A 21388-nucleotide genomic window follows, 5' to 3' on the forward strand; every position below is an offset into this window, starting at 1 on the left:
CTGGCTGCAAAAGGGCCAGCACGAAGTAGCACTTTTTTGCGACTTGGAATGGAAAAAAAGTTCGTAATATGTCACTAGGCTGCACATGTGTAAAATATATCGCATTTTGACACAACGCTACGCATTAGCAATCATGGTCTCTGAATTCAAGCTTTTGGATCTTTTTATTTATTTCCCTCTCGAACAAAAAGGGATTCGATAAAATTACTATTAGATAACAGCTGAATTAGTGAGTTATAGGGGATACAAACTCGCTACAAGGAAACAAAATTTGTTAAATACTGCCAATAGACAGTTGGAAAAGTGCTGATGAACAAGGAAAGCAAATATAGCCATCAGACAGTTGGAAAGGGCCAATGAACGCAAGGAAACAGAAAAAAAACTCACAATTTCAAAGAAAAAAGTTCAAAATGAAAAAATCTTCAAAAGCTTCTTGGCTCTTTGAATTTCAAGAACAATTTAGGGTAGACTTTTTCGATAAAATTAACACAATTGGAGAAAAACAAAATGATCGGTTAAGTTTTTTTACGATGGGCAGTATGAAAATTAAATTCCATTTTCAAAACTAGAAGTCAATAACATTTTTCGTGGCCACTAGACTTTTGTAATTGAAGAGCGCAACTTACCTAACTTTTAGCAAATGATATTGAATTGAAGTCAAATAGTCCATATATACCTAGAAGCATTCATAAATTTATAAATATGTATGAAAGCACTTCTGTAAAAAAAACATATTAAGACCTTTCCAGAACAAAAACTGAGAAAAAATCATCACGATCTACATAAGAGGCTGAAGTACTTTCATCGGCTCTTAAATATGGCCAAAGACAATAAGAAATGTATCAATGAACTATAATTAACAAAAAAATTACTGATTTTTTTGGAAAATTTTTCAACTTAAAAAACACCAGCGTTGAGCTGTTTGAGCTTCCAAAATGTTTCAGGATTGATTTTTAAAACAGTTTCCTCTCAAAAACTCAAACAAAACAATTATTTGAGGTTGAAGCTCTTGCAATTTCAAAAACCTTTAACGATTTATTTTTTGTGATACAGCTATCCCAATTTGCAAAAGCTGAATCAATAAGTAATTTTTTACTCTATGGGGAAACTGAAAACTAAACAGCGTCCAAGCTGCACTGCACGAACGAAAAAACGACAAAGAACAGCTCTAAAAGGACAAAAAAGAAACAAGGAAAAAATAATAAACAGAAGCCATGAAAAATAAAATTTTTGCCATGTGCCGGAACCAAATTTCCGAACTGTAGATTAGGATTCTCAACTACAGGTCGGAAATTTCATTCCAGCACATAGAACTTTGTTTATATACCAAAAATTTCCACCAAATAGGCACATTCTTTGTTTTTTGTCGGAAAAAAGTTGCTTCGTAGTATTAGACCAAGCCTGGCTTGTGTAAATACACTGAAACTACAGAATCATGTTTTATCCATTAGACATATCGTTATCCATTATCGTTTTAGCCATATCCATTTTCATGATTGGGTAACTTAAAATATCTTCCTTTTAGCAAATTATTTTAACTTAAAAACTTTAATTAAAACCACGGAAAATCAAATTTCAGACTGAACCAGTTTATGACTTTTTCAACTTGAACAAAGCAAACCACCTCTTGGCATAAACATACACTATTGAATTCACAAAATGGATTGTGCCTCAATGAAACTAACACAATTTGCGCAAACTGGCTCAAAAGATAGATTGTAATTTCAGCAATCAAAAAGTTAAATTTACGGTGAAAACCTAAACAGCTGCACTTAGCAAATTCAAACAAAAACCGACAGAAAGGGCTTTGAAACACTAAGAAAAACATGAGAAAAATTTTTTGAAAAACACCAGCCATCAATGAATTGAATAAAATTCAGGCTATTCAATTGCCATAAACAGATAAAAAAAAGAGCACTTTCATAGAGAACTAATTTTCATTGAGCACTAACTTATGCGAGTTTGGTTGAAAAAACTAAAACTCAACTACAATTTTCTAAAACATCTTAATCTCTTTCTTGAAGAAATTTCAAAAAAATCTTCAAAAGATAAAATTAGTCTCATATGAAAAAACAGGATCCCAAGGTAAAATTTTCATCTCACTGGGAAATCTGAAAGTTAAACATTTTCGAAACTAGAAATCCATCACGTTTTTTGTGAGTTCTACACTTTTGCTGTCCGATAGTGGAATTTGCCTTCCTTTTAACAAAAGAAATTGTCTGAACTTGTAAAAAAAAATCAAATTCAAATCACGAAAAATGAATTTGACACTGAACAAAATTTTAAACTTTTCCTGAAAAATCATCACGACCTAAATAAGAGTCTGAATAGCTATCATCCACTTCTAAAAAAAACTAACAGCCAAGATATCATTTTTAGCATGAAAAATCCACACGATCTAAATAACTGAAAATTTCCATCAATCATGAACACTCATGACCAAATCAATATGTCAAAATTTGAATTGAGACAATGAAGACTAACAAGAAAAACCTCAGAAGTGACCTATTTCAACGGCCATTTCTTCCCGACCCGAACGAAGCAGTTGCGAACAGAACAGCTGCTATATTCTACAACAAATTTGATCAGTTGGCTCGCAGAAAAAAAAGAATCTATCATTCAAGTGTCGCTTACGTTGGACAAGCTTTTGGTCCGAGATACTTTTAGAGTGAACAGATTTGGACTATCTGCGAGGTCATACTCTTCGAACTCAGACTCCGAAGAGGAGGACGAAGAAGAAGACTCTAGATGATGTGCAATAAAGGAGGGCAAAGCCGCCTTAAAAGCCGAATTACTCGCTTCACGCTCTGATTTCTGAAAAAAATAACAAAAAATTCCTCATCAAACACAAGCTTTAGGTGAAAGCTTTGTCCTTATCAGACACGTAGAGGGTTGGGACCAGTAGCGGATTTAGGGGGGAGGGGTGCAAAACAGGGTCTTTATAGTGGTTTGGGAAAGCTCAGAAAATCAATTTGTTCGACCTAAAAAAAGGTCAACAACATTTTCCATTTTTTGGAAATCCGCACCCCCCGCCGAGAAATTCCTAGATCAGCGCTTGGTTGGGACAATAAAGTTTTTTTCAAAATTATTTTCAATTTTTTGTGCATGGTGCGATGAAAGGATTTGAACGAAGACCAGATTTTAGTGATTTCCGATATAGTAAAATATGCATATTGAAAAGTTTTCTTTGAAAAATGAGAAATAATAAAAAAAAGTATCGCGACTAAAATATCTATATGATATAACACTCAACTCAATTCTATGATTTTTTTGTGATATCTGATTTTGCTTGAAAAAAATGAAAAATCTAAAACACACCCGAATACAAAGTCCCCCCCCCCCATTTTCATTGGTCGAAACAAAAAGCATTTTCCAAGCTTCAATAATATGCAAAATGATAACTAAAACAGAGGCGAAGTTGCACTTCGCATGCACAAGCATAAACATGATCGATAACGCTACTGGGAAAACTGAATGAGTAAAACTTTGCATCTACAAAACTTCTTAAGTGACGCACGACGCACGATAAGCCAGCTATGACGTATTAGCAGTACCAGTCATTTTCAAAAAAAGATTAACCAACTAACATGCCTCAATTAATAGAGCAGACGCATTTTGGCTCTTTTCCAGTCACCCCCTTTCAAATTCAATTTTGAAAAGCTTATTTAACCTTGTCATAATGCAATGAAGTTTGGCGTGGTGAACGAATCGACAACTGTGAACAGATTTGTTCTTCATACTTTACAGCGTAACATCACGCATTTAGCCGTAATAACACGTAAAACAAACATAAAACTAGGTATTTTGAAAGGGGGGAAACTGGAAAAGATCCGACATTTTAATTTCATACGAAAAAGTTCATTAAAAACATCCGACCCTGCCCAGGTTCGAACCATCTGATTTTGTTGCTTGTCTCCTTCCCTACCTCTACGCTACAGATCCATGATAACTTGAAGCTAAAGTGCTATTCGTAATATAATGGTATGTGTTAATATCCTTAGCATTGGCTGTACTTAATAGCTGGTTATTCATCAAAATGAACACTTTCAAATGAACACTAATATTTGCGACTCAGGTTGGAAAAAAAGAGAGTTCATACTATCACACAAACTTTGCTTGTGTAATTATCTCGAAGAGAGTGACGTCATTGCAGGACTGCTGTAGTATGTTACCTGGTTCTGCCATAGTAGTATGGTTCTGTCGGTGAGATTGAAGAGTTTAGCAGGTGCTGCTCCCGGGAAGTAAGTGTTCACTGTGATAGTAGTCGCACTCTCGCTCACGCTTACAGAAATGTGAACACAGCCAATCTAAACAAATGCATCATAACCAGTCAAATGCAAATGCAGAAGTCGAAACCAGATACGTCGCTTAGAAAAGATACGTCGCTTAGCAATTTTCTAAAGGAGTCAGCCAAAACCAGTTCTATGATTATCTGAAAGCTTTCACTTGATAAAAAATTCTCACCTGCTGCATGCGCACCAGAAAATCGTCCGTGCGCGAAATGAAGAAGGGCTTGGAAGTGCTGCTCGGACCCATACGCAGCATCATCTGCATCTTTTTCCTGCAATCATTCCCATGGATATCCTGCGTCTCCGGCCAGAACCCGACAACTCCTCCTTCGGCCAGAGGCTTCCACGTCTGAGACTCACTCGCGTCTTGGTCTTGGAAGAACTGAGCGTACTCCAGATGGTACTATAGGAAGACACACAAAAAACAATGATAAAATTTTGTCAAAAACATTGTACAATACAAACACAAAACAGTGATAAAATTTATTCGCTGGTTTCTTGTCGAGTAGCACTTCATAGCTGACAATATTAACCAATAAATCTTCATTTTAATAAAATGCTCAAATGCGGTTCGGTAAGAGCTGATCAGATTGTATTTTCCTAACGGATAAACGGTCTTAAAGGTGAAACGAAAATTCATCCAGCTTATGTGATACTCATGATTATACTCCAAGGACAAAACTACTCCGTGTAGCTCTAATATCGATTACACTCTTTGAAAAAGTTCCTTGAAACTTTTACCAATAGCTTCAAAGTCGTCCGTAAGATTTTAGAAAATATGATGAATGACCGAAAATCTTCCGACTAAGAGAAAGACAATACTTAAAGTAAGACTCCTAGTGCATGAAATAAATCACCTTAGTGTTGTTGAGTAGAATGAAGTTGGGAGTGATGACAATGATTTTGGTGTATCCCATCTTGGATAGAGTGTTAGTCACTCCCACCAATTGGTCGCCTCCACTCCTCCGTGGACACACTGCCACCTGACACACAAAACATACACAAAGACATAATAGGTGAAGCTCGAGAACGGACAGAAATTGAGCAGTATTCTCAAGTGTGCATTAAAGTGCACACTAAAACAAATTCATATTCTGTAGGCTAATTTCATCATGTCAAATCTAATTTTATTCCAAATATAGGGTTCCGAAGACACCAAAGTACCATCGGAAAACTTTTCTCGTCGACGCAACGATCAAAGATCTCCAAGTTCCACGAGAAGACTTCGCCCTTATAATTAGTCTGTTCTACGTAACGTCCAAATAGTATCAAACAAGTGTGTACCTCAGCGTTACCGACAGCCTGTATGTTGAGACTGTCGGAGAAGAGGGTGTTGTCCACTCGCACACACAGTCGCATCTTCTCCACTGTCTCCTTACTAGAGGGCGTGAACAGAGTGATGCCGGCGAAGTCACGCGGGTGTAGCAGCACTTTCTCATCATCCGCACGCTAAAAACACAGAGAACTCCCATTTATCACACAGATGCAAAGCTGAGCTTCACACCACTTGCGATAAAAAACAAGAACGCCGCTAAGTCGAAACAAAAATGTCGAAAAAAAACTAGATATATCAAAATGAATAGGGTTAGTTTTGAAAAAATAAACAAGCCAAGACAATAGAATGTACAATTCGCACCGAAAATTTTTTTTACCGAGCGTTAACTAAGGAGAAAACACCTTTGAGAAAACTCATTAAGCTGAAAAAAAAACGAGCGGTAAATCTGTAGCGGTAAATTGGTTGCCAAGAAGCTTCAAAAAAATGAGTCCAGATGAAAAGGTCAAGTGAAATGATCATGTGAAAAGGTCATGTGAGCCCAGATGAAAAGGTCGTGTGAAAAGTTCAAGGAAATGAGTCCTGTGAACAAAACTATTTACGGGAAAGAGTCTAGTACCCGATTACAAAACCCTCGCTTATCGTTAAAGTAAACATAAAATAAAAATACCATAGAAGCAGCAACTATTTGTGTATAAGCAGTATCAAAACAACGCAATGGCACCAATTTTTGTACATAAGCAGTATCAAAACAACGCAATGGCACCAACCTTGATGTATAGGTCTCTCTCGAGTCTGTTCACAATCCAGTAAGGTGCGAATATGGACATCACCAGGAAGTTGCTCTCGTCAAACTCCCACGACATACCCATCACCTACAAAATAAAACAATGTTAGGAAATCATGATCGCGAAAACAGATACATGTGATTTCTCAACTTGATTATGTATCATTTTTTACGTCCAAGTTAATATATGTTTTGAACCTCGCTTTGATGCGAACCTTTGAAACCCAATACTCAGCATGTAAACAGGATCGTATAGTTCACACAATATTTCAGCCAACTCACAATAATTTTTTTCATTATACACGTTTTTTTTACATCATACGATACCTTTTCGGATAAGTCTATTCGATAAATTTTAGGAGTTTAATGACACTTATTCAACTTATTTAAACACACTAAATTAAATTTTACACAGAGGCGAAGTTGCTTTTCTCATAAATAGGCAAAAATTTGACCGATAACGCAACTTGAAAAACTGAATGAGTAAAACTTTGAGTCGACAAAAATTCTTAAGTGACTCACGCCAATTAAGAGTCTACAAAATTGCTAACTGACGCAAGCCAACTATGGAGCATTAGCAGTACCAGTCAATTTGAAAAAAAAATACCAACTAACATGCCTCAATTTAAAGAGCGGACGCATTTTAACTATTAACCAAAAAAGTTTTCCAAGCTTCAATAATATGCAAAATGATAACCAAAACAGAGGCAAAGTTGCACTTCGCATGCACAAGCATAAAAATGAACGATAACCCTACTAGGAAAAACTGAACGAGTAAAACTTTGCATCTACAAAATTTCTTAAGTGACGCACGACAATTATGAGTCTACATAATTGCTAATTGACGCAAGCCAGCTATGACGTATTAGCAGTACCAGTCATTTTAAAAAATAAAAACTCACCAACTAACATGCCTCAATTTATAGAGCGGACGCATTTTAACTTCGTAAGAAAAAGTTCACAAAAACCATCCGACCCTGCCCATTATCGAACCCTCTTATTTTGTTACGTGTCTCCTTCCCTACCTCTACGCTACAGTTCAATGCCACTATGAAGCTAAAGTGCTATTTGTAATATAAGTCTTCGTTAATATTCTTAGCATTGGCTGTTGGTTATTGACCAAAGAACACTTTCAAAATGAACACTAATATTTCCGACTTAGGTTGGAAAAAAAGAGAGTCCAACACAGAGGCAAAGCGGAGCTTCACCTCATTTGTATAACAACAAGGCAAGCACAGCATTGCAAGCTAGTTAACAGAAAATTAGACGAACATAACAAAATCGAAAACATATATTTCGGAAAAAATGGAAAAAAAATCAAAAATAGTCAAGAAACACAACAAACAGCAATAATTAAGTCTTTAACTTTTAACAAACGGCCACTAAGCCAACAATGCGTTAATTGAGTCAAAAACAACCGCTCTAAACCATTCATTGAGCCGAAAACGTCAAAAAAAATTGAGCAAATAAGTTTAAGACTTTGAACTTTTGCAAGACATCTGATTCTTCAATCACTCATTTTTCGGCCTTGAAGAAAAACAAAACAAGGAAACTCAGTCAATAAAACATAAGACGACAACATTTAGGCCGAACGAAGCTTTTAAGCGAAACAAAAACAAACAAAAAAGAAAATATATAATGTCAGAGCTATTAGTTTTATAAATTACAGAAATACATCAAAAACAATTGCATTTACGACAAAAATTAATAACCGCACATAACACAATCCACAAGGCCGACTCTCAAATTTTTTTTAAATAATCACGATGACAACAACATAAACTCTTTCTGAAAGTTTTCCTTATTTAACTATTTTTGCTAAAAATCTTTATAGAAAATAGTTATTACCCATTGAAAACTATCCTAAAATGTTCCCCTGGAGACTAGCTGCAGTGGACAGATCACTCCAAAATCCAAAAACTGTCTTGAATTCATAAAATCATCGACCTTATCAAAAATCAACAGGTAGCAACAGGTAGGGTCATTCACAACATTTGGCCAGCAAAACCTTCTAAGTGTTCCCATTTCTACTTAGAGCAATATGTGCCAATAAATTGCAATATAGCTACAGGTAGTGTCTTACTGCAAGTTAGCAACATGCAACGCCATTCAGAACAATTGCTAATCAAAACCTTCAAAGATTTCCTACTTCTACTTATTGCAATAGGGACCAATACCAATCAAAAGGGAACTTATTTATGGACCAAAGGCAAAACCAACAAAATTAATCGTCTAGTAGCATGAACGAATCTGAGTGCACGTGTTTAGTTTAGCAGATGCATATAGTTAAGGAAAATTGGCTTTGCAAAAAATAATTCTTTCAATTTGCAGAAATTTTGATGATTGACACTCATTTGATACAACAAACCCAAGCAAAGCCAACAGAAAGAGTCAATGAACGCAAGTAAACAGAAAAAAAACACTGACTTGTTTTTTTTTAAAATCTCAACTCGAATTTCCAAAAAAAGAGATGACCATAAAGCTCTTTGAATTTCTAGAACGATTTAAGATTTACACTTATTAGCTAAGACTAACCCAATTTGAGAGAACTGGATCTATAAGTAAATTTTATTTTTCGCCGGCAAATTTGACAATTACAATTCACTACTAAAGTCAGAAGTCGGTCACGTTTTTCGTGACCTTTTACACTTTGCTGTTCGAGTTTGCATTTTCCTTTAAAAAAGGAAATGAACTGAAGCTTTAAAAGAAATCAAAATTCAAACCGCTAAATCAACTTTGAGACTGAACAAATTTTCCTGAAAAAATCATCACGGCCCATATAAGAGTCTTCACAACGTTCATCGACTCTCAAAACCAAATTTGTAGCGACGTTTGAAAATAAATTTGGAGAGATAAAACAAATCTTTGGTCGGAGCATTTGCTGATACTTGCGAACAAGCCTGTGTAATTAGGTCAATACTTTTCGTTTAGAAAATTCTGAGAATTCGAAAACAAGCCTACAACCTAATCAAGTTTGAAATGTGTAAAGCTAGATTCAGTTTACCGTCCTGAGAAATCCCCCATTAAGACCCTGAATTAGGACACATGAAACCGAGTTTTGAACACGACTCTACTTTCGAAAACAAACTCACTGAAAGGAATCGATTCACTTCAACATCTAGCTAACCTTGTCTGAAAAAGCCACAAATTTTGAAATGAACGTTTACATACTGCATAAATGGGTCATTTATTTGTGGGCAGAGATCGAACACCTGATCTGGAACGTATGTGATATCTCTTATGTTTCGACACGAAAACATCAGCCTCAATAGGTAAACAACTACAAATATGCCTATAACAGCCATGAAGGAAACTGTTGAAGTGGCGCTTGATAGCAATTCTTAAACTATCGATTGCTTCGCTTTCAATTCGACCCCTAGGGAGCCCGAGGCAATTAAATTTGCCCCAGATCACATTCAAACTCGACTTCAATTCAGTCCATTCATTTAAGAGTGGAATCAAACGGACTTAGTAATCTTCCATTTTCTTCTTAGCAAAATAGACGTGTCAACGGAGAGCTTTTATGTTTGAATACCCAGTTCTAGTTTGAATACCCAGTCGATGATTTAGTTCGAACATTGAGCAGATCATAAAAACAGCAAACACGAAATACAAATATGGCACTGCAATTCGACTTTTATACCACTTCACATATCAAAAGAACCTCTCAAATCTAACTTCGACAAATTACAACTTCGTTTCAGTCGAACAACTTCAGCGCAATGCTTTGCAAATAGATCAATGGTGACTTAGTCCAACTCACTTAACAAACCAGCAAACTTTCATTCTTTTAGAACGATTTGTTGCATTTAATGCCACAGATATACTATACATACAACCGTGCAACAAACGACCTCCAAGTACCACCAAGTAAGTTGGTTTGATCATTATAGAGCACACGTTGTGTGACTCAACTGTTATTTAAAGACTTTTTTCCTGTTTTTAGGAAGCCGTTGCTTATCTAACTATTTAGTTTATTCGTTAATTTTTATCTTTTTGTTTACTTGACCAATAGTTATCTTTCATCAGTTTTTATAATAAAATTGAGCGCTATCAATACAGTGCACAAAACTATAACGAAAAAGATTCAAATGCATAATTCCATTCGAACTTTTTTCTTTGGAGCGAACAATTTCGATCAACATTTCGTTTCGGTACTAGCATGCAAAATTTTCATCTCTTAGTTATAAATCATAATTTATTACCAGCTGAGTTTTTCAACAACAGATAGAAATATTGATTTTAAAATATACTGTTTGAGTGACCACTAAACTTATCAAGATATTTTTTGCCGTCCGTTGAAAATTAGTCAGTTAATCTCTTTTATTCACTGTGCCATTGACGTTGACAATGTACAAAAAACACAATGAAAAAAAAACAGAAAATTCAACCATCAACAAAGGGTAAAAAAATGAACGGGCAATAACTCTTTGTACTAGTATATTTCAAAATCACTTCCGTTATTGAACAATGAACCCTTTTCATCATCGCTGGTCGATCAAAAAGGCCTTTTAAATTGTGCTAACCAGTTAAAAGGTGCCCAACGAGCAACATGACATTGGTTTTCATTTCAAACTGTACACTTAGCTCGTTCAACCATTACCCCTTACATATGAACAACCTGTGAGCTAGAACCACTATTTTGTCCCTTACCACTGTCGTCATCAATCAGTGCAGGTGATCCGACTGCAAAAATATTGACGCCACTACGACTACTGTAAGTTAGCGTTCACAGGAAAACTGCTTCTACTATATCAATATCCAGCATGGACAATGAGTCCAATTTCCGCATACAACAAAAAAAAACACATTCTAGTTGCACCTTTTTCGGAACCCACTAGAACTTTTTCAACATTGCCAAAATTTCAAATTTTCACATTATTAACAAACAAAGCTTCAATTTGAAAAACAGTTGGTACGATAGCTAGTCCCCAAAACAAAAAGATAGGTGAGACAATAAGCGAAAAATATATTAGCGAAAACTTTATTCTTAGGGGATCCATCTAATAAATTTTCGAGATCCATAAGGGGCCATTAAACTGTCATACTTGAATCGAAAAACTTGACAAGCATACAGCCATAAAAATTTATAATGAACAGAACTGTTAGCTACGTCATGAAAAAGCCATATGAACCGATTAGCTATACTTTCAAAAGAGCCTACATAAAAAAGACGTCCCTTTTCCCTTGAACTCTTCATTTTGAAAATTCCATGTAAAGTTCGAATTCCTGAGAGATCGAACCATTGGGTAATTTTGACCTGATAATGACACTATACCAAAAGTCCATCCAAACAAATTTTTCATTTCTAATGGGACAGAAATATTCATCGCCTTCTTAATTTTAGACGATGGACCCCACAAGCCAGAAAGAAGACATCAAAATACCCGCCGCAAATATCCAATCGGAAATAGGAGAATTATACAACAGCCAGAATGTTATCCTATGTTTGGTTATAGTGGCTATTAATATCGTCACAGGAATATTCGTAGTATTTTGTTGCAATCGAAACAAAAAATGGAAAAGCTGGCCAGAACAGAAAACTCCGACAAAAACGCGATTGATAGCTCCCGAGTGCAAATACCCCGGAAAATTTCTCGATGAAAGGAGTCAGCCTGTCAAGATTAGCTCTACAACTTCCTGCTCAAAAACGAAATGACGTTGAAGAAATTTTACCACGATCGACATAAAAGATTCCAGCGGCCGAAAGAGGAAAGAAAAATGGCGAACAATTACCTTCTCTGACAGAGCTGATGGTTGGGTTTCCAGAGCAAAAACCGATAAAAAAACATATCTGCTGCAATTAACTGCAACTGGAGAACTCTTAACTCTTAGATAATTAGAATTTGAATAAATTATCGAATTAAAATTAGAATTAAAGTATTTTGAATGCACTTATCCGATATTTTTAGATGTACCAACAAGCAGAATAGTTTGACGATAGTAGAGGCAATCGAACTCTTTTTATTTCAACCTCCTGGCATTATTATAAAGATTTATGATTTTCTAATTTATCTTCCGGATTAGTCTCCTAGTGGAAATCATAACTTTCCAAAAAAGATTCCAACTTAAATGTCTTGATTTAGTTTGTTGTCTTGGTTATGACCACAAATCAGGAATTTTTTCAAGAATTTCATTATTTTCTCATAAAAATCAGTCTCAAATTACCTCAAAAATCTCATAAATCAACCAGACTATTTCGATACTTCCCAGTTTCCTTCCCATGGTGATTATTTTATAGCTTGTAGACAATGTAAGCTAGATTGTTCTAGAGCACCGAATGACTAACCAATGAGGCTGATTTTTCCGCATCAAACCACTGTCCGTAGGTGATGCACTGCGCCTGGTTGCCCTTCCTCACTGTAACGTAGCCAGGGTATCTCTTGTCTGTCTGGTCTGTTAGATCCACGTCCAGTTTAGTACTACCCTGCACTGCCTCATACACGACCTGAACAGACAAGGAGAGTAAAAAAGACATGGTTCACTAAAAAACGAATGAGTTTATTTCAAATAAATTTATTCAGAACAGCTTGATAAAAAATCAAACATTAACTCAAACTAAAAGACCTTTTTTTTTGAGAAAAAACAAACGATCATAACAGCCAATATAAATGTCTTCACTACGTTCATTGACACTTTTTGACTTCACCGCATGCTTTAAGTTTTAAAATTGCGTTGCTATTTTCCATTTCCAGCGGCAACCGATAACTTTGATAACTACCCATGTACAAAAGAAAAGTTGCACCTTAAAATAAATGCAGAAACGAAACTACACTTCACAAATTCAAACGAGAAAATAGCAATAAACGAGTAGCTCTAAAAGGGTCAAAAATAGTAAACATAGCCAATAGACAGTTGGAAACGAGTCAATATACGCAAAACAACAAAGAAAATGCAGACTTGTTTTTTTGAAAAAACTTCCTTTACAGAACAACATGTATGTCCTTAGAACTCTTTGATTTTGGAGAACAAAGATTTGCGTTTTTAGATAAATAAAACTCAATTTGAGAAAACTGGAGTGTTACGTAAATTTTTTATTTTCTGGGAAATCTTAAAATTAAATTCCACTTTCGAACGTAGAAATCAATTACGTTTTTCGTGAACTTAACAATTCTGCTGTTCGATAGTCGAGTTTTCCTTCCTTTGAACAAAAGAAAGGAACCGAAATCAAAAGAAGAAATCAAAAGTCAAACCAACGCAAAGAATCAAATTTGAGCGTCAAAAACTTCACATATTTTCCTCAAAAAAAACAAAAAAATTATCACGGCCAATATGAGTCTGAACTACGTTTATATGAGTCGGAACTACGTTTGTAAAAGAGAAGACTCTTAAAAAGAGAAGAGGGTAAAATTTGAAAACAATTCAAAAAGAAAAAAATTAAAGAATTTTGGAAAATAAATGTCCTGCAAGGGAAGCAAACCACATGCCTCAAACATTCAAATAGACCACCCTACACATCTGTGCGACTACCTTACATAAATGAGAGAATACCCTACATAATTATGTTTATGACGCGTAAAGAACCGAAACACTAGCCACTGATAAAGCGGAAAAAAACGCCACTTACACTGCCAATGCTGTGCAGAAAACGTGCCACCAAAATGAGCGCTAATATGTGCAAGTTGAGATTGAAAAAAAGGTCACTTGTTTAAATATATATTTTAAAAGCCTTATCTGAACAGAACAATTCCATTAAGCCTAAAATAAATGTTAATCCAATTTGTTTAAAAAATTCAAAAAGGAGCCCATAGGGCTCTCTGGAAGGAGAATCTACCCCAATTTTGGAATTTCCCTGAAAGCCACTTAGAATTTTTAAGTTTCTAACTTAGGGTAAAATTAACTAAAAAACTTAGTAAATTTTATTATAAATTCGGTACTATGTTCTGATGAAATCGAAATGTGTTAATACTTCAAATAAAACTCCATCCGCCAGGTTGCTAATTTAACATAAGTGCAGCAAAGCATGTGATCCTCATGGATTCGGTAGCTGTCCTCTCTGGTGCAATATGTATAAATTTTGTTCAAAAGTTACCGATGTTAATCTATACTTCTTTTTTTATATAAACTGATTTTTCTCAAAAATAAGGACAGGCGGAGCCAAATTTTTCGTCTGGAACTACGAGTATATTTGTCATCCATAAAATGCATTGAGTTCGTAACGATCGGCTTAGCAGCAGATCTACGTAGGAAGCTAAACAGCTCGTACATTGTTCATTTCCCGAGTAGACACATGGTTTCAATTCAGATTGCACCTTTTTCAACATGCCAAACTTTTTCAGGATTGCGATGAAAAAAATTTAAAGTTTTGTTGATACCACATTTTTTGCTGTGAAATCAACAGTACACTTGAAATAGCAGTGACCTAAGAAAAAAAATCAAAAAATTACAAAATATCCATAAGAAAAACCTTTTCTTATATTTTAAATTTTTTACTCAAAGGGATCTTAATTAGGTTTAAGAAACTGCAATAATGAGAGGTAACAATAGCGGAATAAACGTTGAAATTGTCGGAGAACTAATTCACGAGGCCAACCTCTCATCAGCTTTTGTCCAATTTAGTCTGAAAACCGAAAAAAAATATTTACGATACGACACTTCGATATTTGAATCTCTCTGAGCTTTCTTTATGTCCCTAAGTTTGGTACTTAAAAACCCAACCTACACCACTCGCTTCAAGAGACTGGTCGGAGAACAAAAACGAAAAAATTCAAAAATTGACTAGCCTCTTGTTCTCCGTAGGCGAGCATCTGGTAAGATCTGGTGTTGGCCGTGTTGCTTCCACTGTTCGCATCTGCCGCTCTCACTCTGTGGTAGATGGGGTAAGGGGACAGGTTGCGCAGAATACAAGTGGGCTTCATGTGAATGACGTAATGAGGAGTGTCCTGCAGACGACCTTGGATCGTGCCGAACTAGCAAACATAGCATCAATTCACCCTAATACCTTGGCTTTAAATATAATTATTTGGCTTCCATGCAACGCCTTCATTAAAACAACCAAATTGAATATCAATTCATTGTTTTCACCCTACCTTGATAGTCTCAAGCTGCAAAATCATTCTGAGAGGCAACAAAGTTTCAGATCTCGCATACTCAGGATCCACATTACACTGCTCAATCAGAACCCTCCTCGCGCCTCCATTCTTCTTGATCACTCTCCAATCTATCGCCTTCTGAGAAAAGGACCACCTAGCACGTTCGCCTTCTTTCACTCTCGGTTTGATGAACATCTGGCTTTCCAGAGGGTAGAATGCCTGCTCCATTGGCACCCCGAATTTTCCACGTGGTTCCACACAGCCCAGGAGAGTGTCTTTGTGGAATATTTCGAAGAAAATGTCGAAGTGGTTTTGAAGGATCAGTGAAGACGATATTGTACAGACGTTTTGGTGTCCGTTCGAATTTAGTCCGTTTTGCACCACCAACGAAAACCTAAATATTTTAATTGTTAATTTTTGCAATGACTTTCCATTATCCAATTCAATCAAAATTTGAACTGTACTTCCAAAAATTGGTAAAACAACAGTACTTGAACCTTCATCGCTCAAAAAAGAGTTTATTTCCAGATAGTTAAGAAACTTATACAAAATTCGGAATTCTGAAACGACAAAAACCTGAATAAATTAATTGTTAATTTTAGCAATGACTTTTCCCATTATCCGATTCATTTTATTGTCGGGTAAAGATTTTGTCAGGGACGGATCTATATTTTTCTAGGCTTTACATCTGCAATTATAAACAAGTAGCAAGTAGCACCGAATGTTCTAACCATATTCATAAGAAAAGTTTTTGTTTTCGATATTTTGTTTTTAGTGTTTTTGAATTAGTGTCGTTTCTTGTGCGCGTGGTGTGATGAAAAAACTAAACAAACGCATATAAAGTTAGTTAATTAGGCATAATCGACAAAATTTGTCTTCACAAAAATCAAGAACATACAAAAAAAAATTTAAAAAGAATTAACTTTTTTTTTTTAGAATTTTGCACAAAACTTTTGAATTTTTTCATTTTCTTTGAAAGCTATTATTACCGAGCTGTTCGTGCCAAACGCAAAAAGAACAAATTTCATAAAACGAAAGTTACTTACTCGATGTCTTTACTTGCTCGAAACAAGGCCTTAACTCATAAAAATTCAAACAGGTTTTTCTCGACACTGGGACAACGGTTTGAAATTTTTAAAAGTCGTTCAAATCAAGAGTGAAAAGATTTAATATGAAATATCCCTCGACACAATCTGATGATTTTTTAGTACCTGATTTGGATGAAAAACAAAAAACTAACACACCCAAACACAAAGTTCCTCCCTATTTGCCTTGGTCGGAACAACAAGCTGCCAGAAAATGCCTCCAAAATTATACAACGCCGAAGGCATTTGGAAGTGTTAACTAGCTCAAGAAAAATGAGCACATTCAAAAACAAAATATTTGAACTTCGGCCTCTTCAATTTATGGTTTGAGACTTTTTCGATAAAGCTCACTCAATTTGCGAAAATTAGAACAAAAAATTTTCCAATCCACTGTTAGTTCAAAAAGTTATGTCCGCTCAAGAAACTAAAAGTCATTCAAAGCTCTTGGCGCCATTTGCAATTGTTCTCAGAAAATGTTATTATTCTTTTATTAAAGAATTGAATCAACGAACTAACCCCAAAAACACAATTTCTTTGAGATTTCTTCCCAACAAAAAAAAAACAAACACAAGATCTGAAAAAAACGAAACTTCAATTGGTTGATTTAACTAGCAACCACCGAAATCAAAATAGAGCCAACAGTTAGATAAACTACGACGATCTAACGGAAACCAAAAAAAAATATTTAAACACTCGAAGGAAAACACATCGTGTTAAAACTCTTTGAATTTCACCAATTTTTAGATAAAACTGATTCACGTTTTTCTGCAACACTTGTAGTTTTTGGATTTTTTTTTGTTTCAACTTTTGGCTTAAAAATGAACAAAAATCAAACCGCGAAAAATAAAATTTGAAAGTGAACAAGCGAAGTGCATAAGTAAAAAAATATATATCAATACGACGAATTCAAGTTTCCTCACTGCGTTGATTGACATTCAAAAAAACTTTATTTTCATGCCGCAAACACACTGGGTTTTGTGAACTTTACAACTTCGTTTCTTACAATTAGCTCTGAAAAAAAACATCCGAAAATAGAACTATTAGGGTAAAGATAACCAATTAACAAAAATAGCAAAAAAAACATTTTGAGTCAAGGAAACTTTGTGGCCAAGTAACTTGCAACAATTCAGTTAGTAACAATTATTTGAATGGTATTAAATTTGGTTCAATTCGTGGCGCTGAAATAAGTCACGCTGCACTTTGAGCATCACAAATACGTGCATAAAAACGCGCATAACTTCGTCCAACAATTTTCAAAGTACTAAGTTCTGAGCCCAAAACTTTCAGAAAAATCATTCCATGCTATTTAGCCGTCTACCATTTGATCCCAGGTGCCAATAAGTTCAGAGCGGTAATAAAACATCATTTTAACTTAGCACTTAAATGGGCAACTTTTTTTTATAAAAGGGCCGCAAGAATAGCATTATTGAAAAACTCCAAAGCTCCAAAATATCAAATGACATCCAGACTGAGTTCACTACCACTCAATCCAAAAACCTGACTATAAAAAATAGCCCCAATAGACAGTTGGAAACGAGTCAATGATCGCAAAGATTAAAAACAACAAAGCCAACAGAGTTGAAAAATAGTCAATGAACGCAAGGAAACAGAAAATAATACTGATAGTTTTTTTACCTTATAAAACTATATGCCCTCAAAGCTCTTAAAACTTCAAAAACAATTTATGAATTCCACTTTCGTGATCATATTAACTCAATTCGAGAAAACTGGATCAATGGGTGAAATTCTTATTCCGCTGTGAAAACTGAAAAAAAGTTCACCTTCGACATTAGAAGTCAATCACAATTTTCGAGACCTTTACGCTTTCGTAATTGGAGAGCGCAGTTCTCCTACCTTTTGGCAGATCAACTGCGAACGCATTAATGAGTCTTGAAAGCACTTCTGTAGTTATAAGAGCCTTGAAGACTTTTACTGAAGAAAAAAATCATCACGACTATATAGTCTACTTAATCTGCATTACGTATCGATTCTTAAACATAGCCAACAAACAGTTAAGAAAGAGTTATAACGCAACTAAACAAAAAAAACTGACAAAATTTTCGAAACTTGGAAAAAAACTTCATCTTTCCAAACTACAGAGAAAAACAATCAATAAAACATTCATATAATCCAATTTGTCATTTTCGAATCTCATTTTTCAATTTTCGAAGAAAAAAAGATGGCTTCAAACAGCGTGACCAATGCAGTGACTCAACGGGACCTAGTGAATTTCGAAGAAAAAAATAGATGGCTTTAAACAGGGTGACCAACGCTGTGACTCAACGGGACCTAGTGAATTTCGAAGAAAAAAATAGATGGCTTTAAACAGGGTGACCAACGCTGTGACTCAACGGGACCTAGTGAATTTCGAAGAAAAAAATAGATGGCTTTAAACAGGGTGACCAACGCTGTGACTCAACGGGACGTAGTGAATTTCGAAGAAAAAAATGGATGGCTTTAAACAGGGTGACCAACGCAGTGACTCAACGGGACCTAGTGAATTTCGAAGAAAAAAATAGATGGCTTTAAACGGTGACCAACGCAGTGACTCAATGGGACCTAGTGAATTTCGAAGAAAAAAATAGATGGCTTTAAACAGGGTGACCAACGCAGAGACTCAACGGGACCTAGTGAATTTCGAAGAAAAAATAGATGGCTTTAAACAGCGTGACCAATGCAGTGACTCAACGGGACCTAGTGAATTTCGAAGAAAAAAATAGATGGCTTTAAACAGGGTGACCAACGCAGTGACTCAACGGGACCTAGTGAAATTCGAAGAAAAAAATAGATGGCTTTAAACAGGGTGACCAACGCAGTGACTCAACGGGACCTAGTGAATTTCGAAGAAAAAAATAGATGGCTTTAAACAGGGTGACCAACGCTGTGACTCAACGGGACGTAGTGAATTTCGAAGAAAAAAATGGATGGCTTTAAACAGGGTGACCAACGCAGTGACTCAACGGGACCTAGTGAATTTCGAAGAAAAAAATAGATGGCTTTAAACGGTGACCAACGCAGTGACTCAATGGGACCTAGTGAATTTCGAAGAAAAAAATAGATGGCTTTAAACAGGGTGACCAACGCAGAGACTCAACGGGACCTAGTGAATTTCGAAGAAAAAATAGATGGCTTTAAACAGGGTGACCAACGCAGTGACTCAACGGGACCTAGTGAATTTCGAAGAAAAAAATAGATGGCTTTAAACGGTGACCAACGCAGTGACTCAATGGGACCTAGTGAATTTCGAAGAAAAAAATAGATGGCTTTAAACAGGGTGACCAACGCAGAGACTCAACGGGACCTAGTGAATTTCGAAGAAAAAATAGATGGCTTTAAACAGGGTGACCAACGCAGTGACTCAACGGGACCTAGTGAATTTCGAAGAAAAAAATAGATGGCTTTAAACAGGGTGACCAACGCAGAGACTCAACGGGACCTAGTGAATTTCGAAGAAAAAAAAATAGATGGCTTTAAACAGGGTGACCAACGCTGTGACTCAACGGGACGTAGTGAATTTCGAAGAAAAAAATGGATGGCTTTAAACAGGGTGACCAACGCAGTGACTCAACGGGACCTAGTGAATTTCGAAGAAAAAAATAGATGCCTTTAAACGGTGACCAACGCAGTGACTCAATGGGACCTAGTGAATTTCGAAGAAAAAAATAGATGGCTTTAAACAGGGTGACCAACGCAGAGACTCAACGGGACCTAGTGAATTTCGAAGAAAAAATAGATGGCTTTAAACAGGGTGACCAACGCAGTGACTCAACGGGACCTAGTGAATTTCGAAGAAAAAAATAGATGGCTTTAAACGGTGACCAACGCAGTGACTCAATGGGACCTAGTGAATTTCGAAGAAAAAAATAGATGGCTTTAAACAGGGTGACCAACGCAGTGACTCAACGGGACCTAGTGAATTTCGAAGAAAAAATAGATGGCTTGAAACAGAGTGACCAACGCAGTGACTCAACGGGACCTAGTGAATTTCGAAGAAAAAAATAGATGGCTTTAAACAGGGTGACCAACGCAGAGACTCAACGGGACCTAGTGAATTTCGAAGAAAAAATAGATGGCTTGAAACAGAGTGACCAACGCAGTGACTCAACGGGACCTAGTGAATTTCGAAGAAAAAAATAGATGGCTTTAAACAGGGTGACCAACGCAGAGACTCAACGGGACCTAGTGAATTTCGAAGAAAAAATAGATGGCTTTAAACAGGGTGACCAACGCAGTGACTCAACGGGACCTAGTGAATTTCGAAGAAAAAAATAGATGGCTTTAAACAGGGTGGCCAACGCTGTGACTCAACGGAACAAACGGGACCTAGTGGAGACGCACTAAGAACAAAAAGAAAAAAGAACAAAAAGGGACGGTCACAATTGTTCTAGGAAAACCTTAAGGTAAAAAACTAGGTCCCGACGCATCAAAAAAAAGAACAAAAAGGGACGGTCACAATTGTTCTAGGAAAACCTTAAGATAAAAAACAGGAATTGTTTAAGTTCGTTTAATCAAAAATAAGGTCGGTCAAAAAAACTATCAGTTATGGCAGAAGACTGGACGTCTTTAAGGAGAGTCTGAACGGCATTTTCTTCAAGTAGTTGGATTTTTTTAAACCTAGTCGAGCTGCGCCTCCAAAAAAGCGATATCTTTCTCTGTCTTGCCTATCTTCGCATTAAACTGCTTCGGAGTGCGCCTTTTGAAGACGTGGAGCTCCTCTCGGAGTTTCTCAGCATGTTCCCGTTTTCTCCCGTTCATCGCTGGGTTTTGTGACACATTTTCCTAGTAAGAAGAAGCAGCTGTTTTTAGGAGATCGTGCAGGTGTTGCGGAAACGTTTGTTGTTCGCAATTAGAACGGTCGAGTACTTCCTGTACTACACGAATGGAATTGCAGGTTTCCAAACATGAATTGCTTTGCCACAACG

The 21388-nt window shown here is 36.1% G+C and overlaps 3 protein-coding genes across 7 annotated transcripts in view; 1 reads left to right on the forward strand and 2 right to left on the reverse strand.

Annotated features, from left to right (window-relative positions):
- The window catches only part of LOC134842735 (WD repeat-containing protein 7-like), a 625416-nt gene that overhangs the window by 310352 nt on the left and 293676 nt on the right, over positions 1–21388 (forward strand). The window lies entirely within an intron of this gene.
- LOC134842737 (small ribosomal subunit protein uS8-like) overlaps positions 1–21388 on the reverse strand; it is a 121367-nt gene that overhangs the window by 61350 nt on the left and 38629 nt on the right. The window lies entirely within an intron of this gene.
- The window catches only part of LOC134842733 (intermembrane lipid transfer protein VPS13C-like), a 102132-nt gene that overhangs the window by 34395 nt on the left and 46349 nt on the right, over positions 1–21388 (reverse strand). For 4 of the 5 annotated variants that reach the window (XM_063859203.1, XM_063859204.1, XM_063859202.1 and 1 more), the window contains 9 exons: positions 15379–15775; positions 15073–15258; positions 12639–12797; positions 6333–6437; positions 5574–5738; positions 5147–5272; positions 4465–4692; positions 4173–4307; positions 2635–2814 (listed from right to left, as the gene is read on the reverse strand). In XM_063859203.1, coding sequence (XP_063715273.1) covers positions 2635–2814; positions 4173–4307; positions 4465–4692; positions 5147–5272; positions 5574–5738; positions 6333–6437; positions 12639–12797; positions 15073–15258; positions 15379–15775 — 1681 coding nt within the window. The remainder of the gene's footprint in view (positions 1–2634; positions 2815–4172; positions 4308–4464; positions 4693–5146; positions 5273–5573; positions 5739–6332; positions 6438–12638; positions 12798–15072; positions 15259–15378; positions 15776–21388) is intronic. The other variant, XM_063859205.1, reaches the window with a different exon arrangement.

This window comes from Symsagittifera roscoffensis, chromosome 3 (assembly GCF_963678635.1).
Source record: "Symsagittifera roscoffensis chromosome 3, txSymRosc1.1, whole genome shotgun sequence".
Lineage (NCBI taxonomy): Eukaryota > Metazoa > Xenacoelomorpha > Acoela > Convolutidae > Symsagittifera > Symsagittifera roscoffensis.